The 10289-nt window shown below is 36.2% G+C and overlaps 1 protein-coding gene across 2 annotated transcripts in view; it reads right to left on the bottom strand.

The window, feature by feature from the left end:
- Window positions 1–54: 54 nt before the first annotated feature.
- Window positions 55–10289, bottom strand: part of LOC105328094 (centrosomal protein of 78 kDa) — a 37543-nt gene continuing 27308 nt past the window's right edge. For both annotated transcript variants that reach the window (XM_066067572.1, XM_066067580.1), the window contains exons 9-15: window positions 7619–7683; window positions 6802–6903; window positions 4504–4646; window positions 3843–4044; window positions 2981–3058; window positions 2361–2512; window positions 55–1806 (exon numbers count right to left, since the gene is read on the bottom strand). In XM_066067572.1, the coding sequence (XP_065923644.1) occupies window positions 855–1806; window positions 2361–2512; window positions 2981–3058; window positions 3843–4044; window positions 4504–4646; window positions 6802–6903; window positions 7619–7683 (1694 nt within the window). In that variant the 3' untranslated portion in view covers window positions 55–854. The remainder of the gene's footprint in view (window positions 1807–2360; window positions 2513–2980; window positions 3059–3842; window positions 4045–4503; window positions 4647–6801; window positions 6904–7618; window positions 7684–10289) is intronic.

Raw genomic sequence — 10289 nt, 5'->3', positions numbered from 1 at the left:
TTAATACCATGAACATTTTCTATGGTATTAAAAAAAATAACCGAGAAAGCTTCATTGTGGTTTAATTTCCTTTTATTGCATAACATCTACAATAATGTCTAAGTTAGGGGGAGATATACATGAACATGTTGCAAGAGAAAAAATTATCAAAATGATAAATGCAAAAAAGAAACATCAAAAATAAATAAATACATTTACATGCATTTAGAAGTTAATAAATAAATAAGAAGAAAATTCATTTTTTTGCAAAAGACAAAAAAAAAAAATTTAACTTATTCAGATCTTTATACAGAGGCAAGCTTGTAAAAAAATAAAATGTACATTTTTTGTTTTTCAATATTTGAAAACAAAAGCAGCTTTCCTGTAAAATAGGTGCATTTCTGCACAAAATTATACAGTTCACAGTGAAAAACATGGACGGATCAAATGAGTACTAATATTTACATTTTATAAAAGTTAAACCAAAAAAAATGACAATGCTACCATGTATTGAAAAAAATTAGTACACGGTAGATCCATCTATACAGATAAGATAAGGTTATCTCCCTTCCTCTGTGATAATGCATTCAACACAAACTTAGGTTTTGTAGTCTGCAAAAAGGTTGTCTTGTTCTCTCTTACAAGCACATTCTACATATGTAGATTAGTTTTTCATAATCATAAATTGTATATCTACAAAGATTTACAGAACATATTCATTCCTTTCCATTCTCATAGTACATGTACATCCTCTTTAAGTAACCCTTAAACTATAAACAGTCAAATTTTGTCGTCAATCACTATGTCTCTATTTTGAATTCACTGTCAGTCAATCATCTAAAAAAGGGGCGGGATGAAAAAATCCCACTGGCCAATCAAAAGTCCTCATTCTCACTGTCAATGAACTCGGGGGTGGGTGATCCTCTACTCTCCAGCAGGTTCAGATCTTGCACAAGTTCACCTCTCTCACTGATGTAAGACTGATCGAAACTGTCCATGCTATAGTTGTAGTCGCTCATCCGTGACTTGTGCTCCGGAGATTCCTTCTCGCTCAGATTGTCTCGCTTTGAGCGAGCCCTGCTGTCGTCGTCACTAAGTTTCCTGCCCCTGGGCTGAGGCTTTGGCCTGCTGGGTAATTCAGAGACTTCAGTCTCGCTGGTTTCGAATTCGGGCAGGTCTTGTAGTATTTCCTCTCGTAATCCGCGGGAATGGTCCTCGGAAAACAGATCTGTCTTGCTGTCTTTTCTCGCCTCTCCGTGCCTTTTCCCGTTCTGCTCCCCTGATTTGTCTCTTGGAGAAACCCTTCCTTTGGTGGAAAAGTCCATCTTTTCCGACTGGCTGACTTCTTTGGGCGGAAAAATGTCCGCCACGGTGGAGTTGTCCTGTCCCATGTGGGAAAACATTCCACTCGTCTCGTGAAGAATCCTCTCGTACAGTTCGTCTTTCTTCATCGGCCCACGATCGTAACTACTGTCCTGGTATTCCCCTTCCATGGTGGGATCAATATTCCTCATGTACTTTTCCTCGTTGATGAAAGACCCGTCGTGGAAATCTCGAAATTTCTTGTCGAAGGCAGACAAGTTGGCATCGCTATCTCCACCCTTTGGTCCTGAAGCAGAGGTACCCACCCTCCCTACAGCAGAGATATCACCAAAGTAGGAAGCTTTCATCGTGGGCTTTGCGGGGCGGGTGGGGATCTTTGAGGGGCTGGAGGTGTACAGCGGTTTAGTGGTTCTCTGGGCGGATTGCTGCTTGGTGTGGGCCAACCCCTGGGAGAACGGAGATTCCTTGTGGTCCAATCCCGCCATGGTGATAAGCTGTCCCAATCTAAATGAAGAGAGAAATTATGAATGAGGTGAGAATACACGGTAATTGAATAATTTCAAACATACCAATTTTCATACCAATTTTCACCAAACAAAAATGAAACAATTTTAAATCAAAACTATTAACACCTTAGTAAGGTTGAATATGTTAATTTTAGACACTTGCTCTACATCCCAGAACAGACTGACTGTTGACATCTACCTTGCCTCTCTGAGAAGCTCAATACTTTTGACACTTGCCCTGCCTCTCTGAAGTTTTCTACTTTAAACACCTACCCTACCTCTCTAAGGAAGTTAATACTTTTGAAATTTACCCTGCCTCTCTGAGGAGGACCAAGAACTGGTGGAACTGTTTTCTAATTTTTGACACTTACTCTGCCTACCAAAATATGAGGTTGATTTTTGACACCTACCCTACCTCCTTAAATCAGTTTACTTTTGATACTTACCCTGCCTCTCTGTTCTGACTTTCGACATTTACCCCAGCTTCTTTGAAAAGTTTGACTTTTGACATTTACCCCAGCCTCTTTGAAAAATTAAACTTTTGACACTTACCCTGCCTCTCTGAGGAGGTCCAGGAACTGGTGGAACTGTTTGAAGGACGCCTCGATGCTCTCTAGGACCTTGTCGTCGTCCAGCACGCTGCCCCCGGACTGTCCCTTCTGCCTCAGCACCTCATCCCTCAATCTCTTGTTGTCCAGGGTCAGCTACAACATTCAAGATTAAATACATAAAATGTACAAAACAGTCAAATATTTTTCCTATTCTGTGAAAATTTTTACTCATATTTGGATATTTAACTAATAATCACAAAATAAAGACAACAATGGGTTTGGTTTTACTAAAAAATATATGTATGAAAACATGTTCACTGTAAAAGATGTCGAATGATTGTAAAAAACAAGTGAACAAAACATGTGACTTCACAACAGAAAGCACATAGCCTATCACGTTCAAAATGTGCAGCTTTTCAAAAAGTTTTTAAAATAAGTGTTAAATCTTCTTACAAGAGCATTTATTTCAACAAAAGCTTATACATACATGAGTCAAAGAATTAATCTTAGATTGTTTTTAAAATTGTGACAAAAACCCTTTAAAGTGTCAAAATACTAAACTCTATTCTATCATCATTGCTATAGGTGAATCTGAATGGGGTTATTTTCTAGGACACTGACCTCTACGACCCTTTTGTCTGCACGTGCCCGGGCCAGCTTCTCTTGCTGCATCTTTCTCTTGACTTGAATCAGTTCAATCTGTAACAATTGAATATCACATTATTATACCACTGGTATTCTGTTCTATTCATATACTGTATATCCAGTAATTTTCGCAATGATCTAGTAATTTTTTTTTTTTTACGTTTTTCGCAAGCTCTTTTAAATGGCAAATAATTGAATATGCAGAAATTATATCCTGTTTTTTTTGTTTTAAGAAACTTTTTAAATTGCAAGAAATGACTGAGGCAAATTAAAAATGTTAAAGATTTCCCCCATTTTTGCAAATTTTGCGACACAAGTGGGAAAAAAATGGATATATACAGTATGACCTTATATTGTCACAACTCTTCACAGCCCTTCCCCAAAAGACACCACCAATTCAGCTACCTCATTAATTGTACGAGTTACAAAAATTGTATTTATTTCTTCATTTTATAACCTAATGCATTGTCACAATGATGAAAAAAAAACATTCCCTAAAATGCACGCATCATCTGATCTACATTTCAATATATCAATATATCAAAATTGCAAATGTTTCTTTGGTCCCAAGTTTCAAAATTCTGAGAAGAAAACCACTTACAGTAGCTTTAACTTGGTTTAGTTTCTAAAAGACATTTCATGGCAATTCAAAAAATTCCCTCATTTATCACACACCTCATTTATAGACTATATTAATCTTCTTAAGTAAAAGAGCTATGTATAAAAAAATTTAAAAAATTGTTCATATTTTAAAGCTAAAGTAGATCAAACGATTAATAATTAGTTGACCATCCAGCCTCCTAAATGACACTACAAAGCCCGCTCAATTATCACAGACCTGAAGTTCCTTGACACTGGCGACCCCCGTGTCAAGGTTACTGTCATCCAGTTTGAGGCGCTCTAGCTCCCTCAGCGTGTCGAGTTCCTCGTCCTCCGCGTTGATGTAGATGGACTGGGTGTGCTCGGGGGAGGAGGTGGGCGACCCCTCACTGTTCTCAAACAGACTCGCCTTCCCGGGGATATGCTCTGGAGGAAACCCCCTATAAACAGTACACAGATGTATACAAACATGTACCAGTTATGAAAACTGCAGTGTTTCAATGAAAACTCCCTACAGAGAAACAGGCAGTATGAGTTTGCATGAACATGTAATAAAAATACAATGTTCTGTGAAATAGGTCAGGCTCCATCGTCACCAAAATTTTCAAATTCCTCAACTTCTTCCTCAACTCAAATCCTTTAAAGAAAAGTACATAAATTTGAGGTCAAACCTCAGATTTGAGGCTGAGTATTGACTTGAGGAAAGTTGGTGAAGGCGGGGCCTGATATGTAAATACATGTATACTTGTAATTAAAACTAGTGTGATTCAGAACATTTTAGTTAGTTTTGCAAAAATGTAACCTGATATTACATTTATCTGTAATAATGTAACTTGGTATAACTTCTCCATGTAATAACCAATTTATACATTACATTACACACAGTGGACACTGTGTACCTGTATCTGTTGGCCCTTGCTGCGGTTCTCCAGGGCATGCCCGGCCCAGACTTAACTCCCTCGGAGCTGATTGGCTGAATCTTGTGCGTGACCCCGAGTGAACTTGCCGACTTTGTTCTCCTTCTCTGAGCCCCGGCGGACACCTGAAGAATCAAGAAAAGAAAAAGTATAAGAAACCATTACAGCAATAAACTCCAAAAGGACAATTATTCTGTGTTTGTAACATCATTTTTATCAGTCCCAGCGTTATTGATTCACAGCAATTAGATGAGGCCAAAACAAAATTACTGTTTGTTTGCCATTGCCTTCTGCCTCACTGAATTATACCCCTGCTGATAAAATTTTTGTTAGCAAAGAATAAGGAACATTTTTTATCTATATGGCGATTTTCATTTTTTACCAATTTTTAATAAGTTCAACTTCAAATCTGAAAAACAAAAAAAAATTCCCTCCCTCCTTCCTGGGTCTAGAAACCCCCAGGCGGCAATTTCAAACAAACAATTTTTTTTAAGGATGGCCTGAGGGTATGTCATCAACAAGAAATGAAATGTCAGCAAAAAACAACCACTGACTACAGTCAACATGTGGGCCTCACAAAAATTAAAAAAAACACAGATATTGATCCATCACAATTACTGTGATGAATAGTGGGAGAGAAAGAGAGAAATTTCTTTTGTTATTCAAGACAACCGCCATCAATTGCGAAAAAAATTACAGCGGGACCCTCACGACAAGCCACATTTACGTCAGCAAGGGTCAGGAATGCTTGATGGATTCGTCCTGAGCTGGAACCGAGGGTCATATCAAGTTCTTTTACACAGGGAGTGGGGATCTAGATCCGTGACAATTAAAGATAGTCATTATCTTGTACACAATACCGAGGGGATGCTTCTCCGAGGGGTGATTTGATACGTTGGTCTAATGGACCAGAATTGAATGACAAAGTCCATGGATCACAGGGGCATAGAGGAAGGTTTTATGGTGGATTCATCGTTGTTAGTGGTGGCTCAATGCTCATGAAATTCTGTGGATTCCTTTTATACACAAAATCAACATCCCCAGTGATCTCGGTATTTGATAATTTTCTTGTAAATCAAGTCCACAAACAATTAATTAGGTCCCCCCCCAAAATGAACTGATTTCACCATATACTGTAAAGGTACTTTATTTAGCATGTATGATATTTGGCGGAATATGATTTTTCAACAAGTTAACGTGGATTTGATTTAGCGCATTTCTTAAAGTACCTATTTATCTACTTATACATCTAACATATGGCAATGTACTTGATTTACTGGATGCTGTTTTCCACCAAAAACGCTAAATAGAATACACAGCCAAATGTAATATGCTAACAGTAATATCATCATAAATTGTGGATAAAAAGGATGTGGTTCATATGTTGTTAATGGTTCATGTTCATAGAGTTGGAGGAGAGGTTTACTGATTGTAGGAATTTAAGTCTCTAGTCTCTGGAGTGGTGAACTGGGTTGTATTTCAATGTTCTTGTTTTGTAAGACTTTAAATTAGGTTCAAGCTAACGATTTGTTAAACGAGATTTGTGGTTTACAAGCAGCAGTTGCAGTGGTTCATAGTGAAACAATAGTTCATGGTTTGTAAGCAGTGGTTCATGGTTTGTTAGCAGTGGTTCATGGTTTGTTAGCAGTGGTTCATGGTTTGTAAGCCAAGTTCATTTCTTGTAAGCAGCGGTTCATGGTTTATAAGCAGTGGTTCATATTTTGTAGGCAGGGATTCATGGTTTGTTAGCAGTGGTTCACAGATTGTTAGTTCATGGTTTGTGACAGCATTGTTTCACAGTCTGGAAATAGTGGTACATTCTACTGGTATTTAGAATTTCCATGGAATGGTAAGTGCAGGAATGGCAACTTACCCTTGTTGAATAATTAAGAGTTGCTTACCCTGATGTATTGGTAAGAATTACCATGGTCAATTTTCCCTGACATTAGGGAATGCTAAAAATTGCTGATTACTTGCCCTGATTGAATGGTAAGAATGGCTAGGGTAACTTTCCTTGATGGAACGGTAGGAATTACTATGGTAACTTACCTTGATGGAATGGTAAAAATGGCTATGGTAACTTACCTTGATGGAATGGTAAGAATTGTTTAGATTAGGTAAATAATCTTCGTGGAATGGTAAGAATTACTATGGTAATTTTACCTTAAGTTCGTGGAATGATAAGAATTACTACCGTAACTTACCTTGATGGAGTGGTAAGAATTGTTTAGGTAAATAACCTTTGTGGAATGGTAAGAATTACTTTTAATGGTAACTTACCCTGATGGTGGTTTTCCTGCCGAAACTACAGTTGAGCGTCTTGGTTCGTCTCTTTTTCTTTTTAGCACTATCTAACCCTTCCTCGGCTTTGATCCACTTATACTGCAACCAATCAATAGTCCATAACGATAAAACACAAGGCCACCATATAAAAACACCGCAACAACAGTTCAATTATCTGACTTCAAGCAGCTGCAGTCTGCCTCAGCCGTCTTTGTTTTAAGATAAGATGACAAACAAACTTCAGCTTTAAACAGACCCTATAAGTTATTGTTAAAAAAAACATGCAACATCCCGATGTTTTTCAAGACAATCAAATGGGATTGCATGAGACAGACTGCATGACAACATGCATGCATAACTTGTAGTTTAATGCTATGTTGCTGAATGATGCAGGACTCTTTTTATTTATTTCTTTTTATTACTAATAACACGTACACAATCACATATCAACAAATGATGCATAAAATCTTAAAAGCAAAATTGACATATCACTGATGCGGCTTCAGCTTCGTGCTTAATTAATAAAAAGACAAAGTGATGGACAGATTTTGAGATGCTGTTCAACGGGTTGTTAAACACAGCTTCCTGGTGATATATACTATTAGGTCTCATGCCAACATCAAAATTATTTAAAACATTTTTTTTTCTTTTTTGAAAAATAAATCGTGAAGCATTCAGTAAGGTTAAAATACTGTACTTTTTTGATTTTAAGATAAGAGCTCTGAGCAAATGTTGCAATAATCTATTATTATATTGTTTTGTTCTTGTGGTGACCTTGACATTAGCCTTTGACCTTTCAACCTTGACCTCTTACCTCTGTATCTTGTCCATTGCAGTTGATCATTAGCTGTTCCATGATTGAATGTACAACATCTCGATCTGTGTAAAAGAATTGTGAGCATAAATAATTTGAATCTATTTACCTTCTTTTAATTAAAGTTTTAACTGGAAGATTTACTAGTACTAAATGGCCAAAGATGTCAATGAGATTGTAACCATCTCAAAAGGCACTGCATTGCTTTGGTTTCAAATTGAGAAATAGACATACGGATGAACAGACACTCTCTCACTATTGCACACCTGTAGTTTAACACCAAGCCATGTATTTATTATCTTTAAAAAAAAATTAAAGCATTTTTTTCAATATTATTTTAAATATTGTGCATTGATTTCTATTTGTATTCACACTTTAAAGTGTTTCATAACACCTTCAGTTGATAAAATATCAATTTTACTGTGAATGGGTTTTCAATTGATGGCTCTGAATGATCGAACATCATGCAGATTATTCTAGTCCTGTATGACTTTCCCCCATTCAGCAATATTAGAGAGGTTTAGCAGACCAACGTGTACGTGTACTTGTACGTGTAGGTTACAAGTTAGAACTACGCGTACCAGCTCAATTATTTTTCTTGTTTAGCAGTTGTAACGTGTACTTGTACGTGTAAATGTTTTAATGTAATTATGGATATCCTCTCCTACTAAGCTGAGAATGTGGGTTATAAACGAAAAGTAGGAATTCTGCATGTGTTAATTTTATTAAACATCATTTATTATATATGCACATTTTTATTTATCGCAAATTAATAAGATAATGGAGCCACTGCATGTTTTGGAGGAAGAGATGCGTGAAATAAAACTCCAATAACATATTAAACACCAATGAAAATTTATGTTGGTAGATATCAGTATTCGCACTGAATATTCAAGCTTAAGAAAAGTTAACATTTTTATTAAAATTAATAGACAACAGGGAAACAGAGGCTACAAGTTCGACCTTACGGGTACTTTGCAATTTACACGTATGTTCATTCGGGTACATACGTGTAGAAATTCGTCATTACACAAACTAATGACGTAATGCACATATTTTCCGTTCTACACGTACACGTACGCGTACACGTTGGTTTGCTAAACCTCTCTAATCTCTACAATTTACAGTTTGTGAGTAGAATGTCTATTTTCCGATTCATAGTTCGAAGTTAATTACCACACTAAACAGCTCTCTCTCTCTCTCTCTCTCTCTCTCTCTCTCTCTCTCTCTCTCTCTCTCTCTCTCTCTCTCTCTCACATTCTCTCTCTCTCACATTCTCTCTCATCTAAGCAAAACACACAAAAAACTCACCCCCTTAAAACTTCTAAGGGTTTTTTCCATCATGCTTTGCATCAATATTATCTTAGAGCATTTTTTTGGCAGAAAATTCATCTCAAATTTTAAAATCCAGGACAGAGTTTTATACATTTAAGAAATCATGGACATGCTAGTACTAATCCAACACTTAACTCCATAACATTTGGTAACACAAGAGACTTTTACATGTAAGCAAAGCTTTTAACTTGTTGTCCCTTATTTCTTAAATCCTCTACATAAAGGAGATTTTACAGTTTAAAGGGGCATGGACACGGTTTTGGTCAAATTCTGTTTTTCTGCTTTTATTATTTACAAAGCTTTAGAAATGCATTTCTAATGATCAAATGAAATTTGAGAGTCAATCATTGAGTTATAAGCAAGATACAGGACTCACAAGTCTTTGTCATGTAAACAAGGCTCATGCCCTGTTTTTGTTTACATGTGTTCAATATACATGTACCTGTAAAAAATTATGTTCAAGCTGATTTGTCTATGGTCTTATTCATTTTAAGCATGAATAGACAGTTCCTAACATTAATTATACACATACATTTTAGATCTAAAACTGGAATTTTCACCTCAACATTCAAAATGTAAACAAAAGCTTTGTTTACAAAGCAAAGAATTGTAAGCTCTGTAACTCCCTTATAATAACTCAACGAATGACACTCAAATTTTGGTTGTTTATTAACAATGCCTTACTGAAGCATTGTAAACAATAAAATCGGAAAAATAATTTTTTATCAAAATCCTGACCATGCCCCTTTAAATGTAAGATAAAAATATACCATATGACTGATAATCTTATACAAACAATGATTTATTTATTTACTTGTAGAACTTTCTGCAAGAGATGCTTTAAGGGTTAATGAGTACAAGTTGTGGGGACATAAATCACAGAAAAGGTCGATAAAGTGCTATGCACCTTAATGTACTAAGCAGTTCCTTAATCAATTCTGAAGTCTGGAGTTGGAGATTTATCATTATACCTTGTGAGAAGATTAAAGGTGATCATTTCTATCATAAGCTGAATCCTTAATTAAAAAGAAAAAAAATCCCATATTAGGATAGGTACTGACTGGGTTTCTTTCGAGTGAAAAAACATAATGGGAGGATCAAAAGGAAGGAAATGACGCTTTATTGTGTTCGGCTTTCGACTAAAATCTTTGCCACAGATAAGGAAATATATGGGATTTTTTTTTTTTAACATGATAGATCAATGATTAGTAAGATGGATTTAGCGACTACCTCTCAATTATAACGGCAAAACCTCAACAGAGCTAGCTGTTTTCAAAGAATTACTTTATGGCTCTCTGTAAGAGATTCATAATTAAACTGACAGCTAACAAAACCT

The sequence above is a fragment of the Magallana gigas genome, chromosome 1 (genome assembly GCF_963853765.1).
Source record: "Magallana gigas chromosome 1, xbMagGiga1.1, whole genome shotgun sequence".
Lineage (NCBI taxonomy): Eukaryota > Metazoa > Mollusca > Bivalvia > Ostreida > Ostreidae > Magallana > Magallana gigas.
Note: the sequence above shows the minus strand (reverse complement) of the source record. Positions and strands in the feature narration are given on the sequence as shown.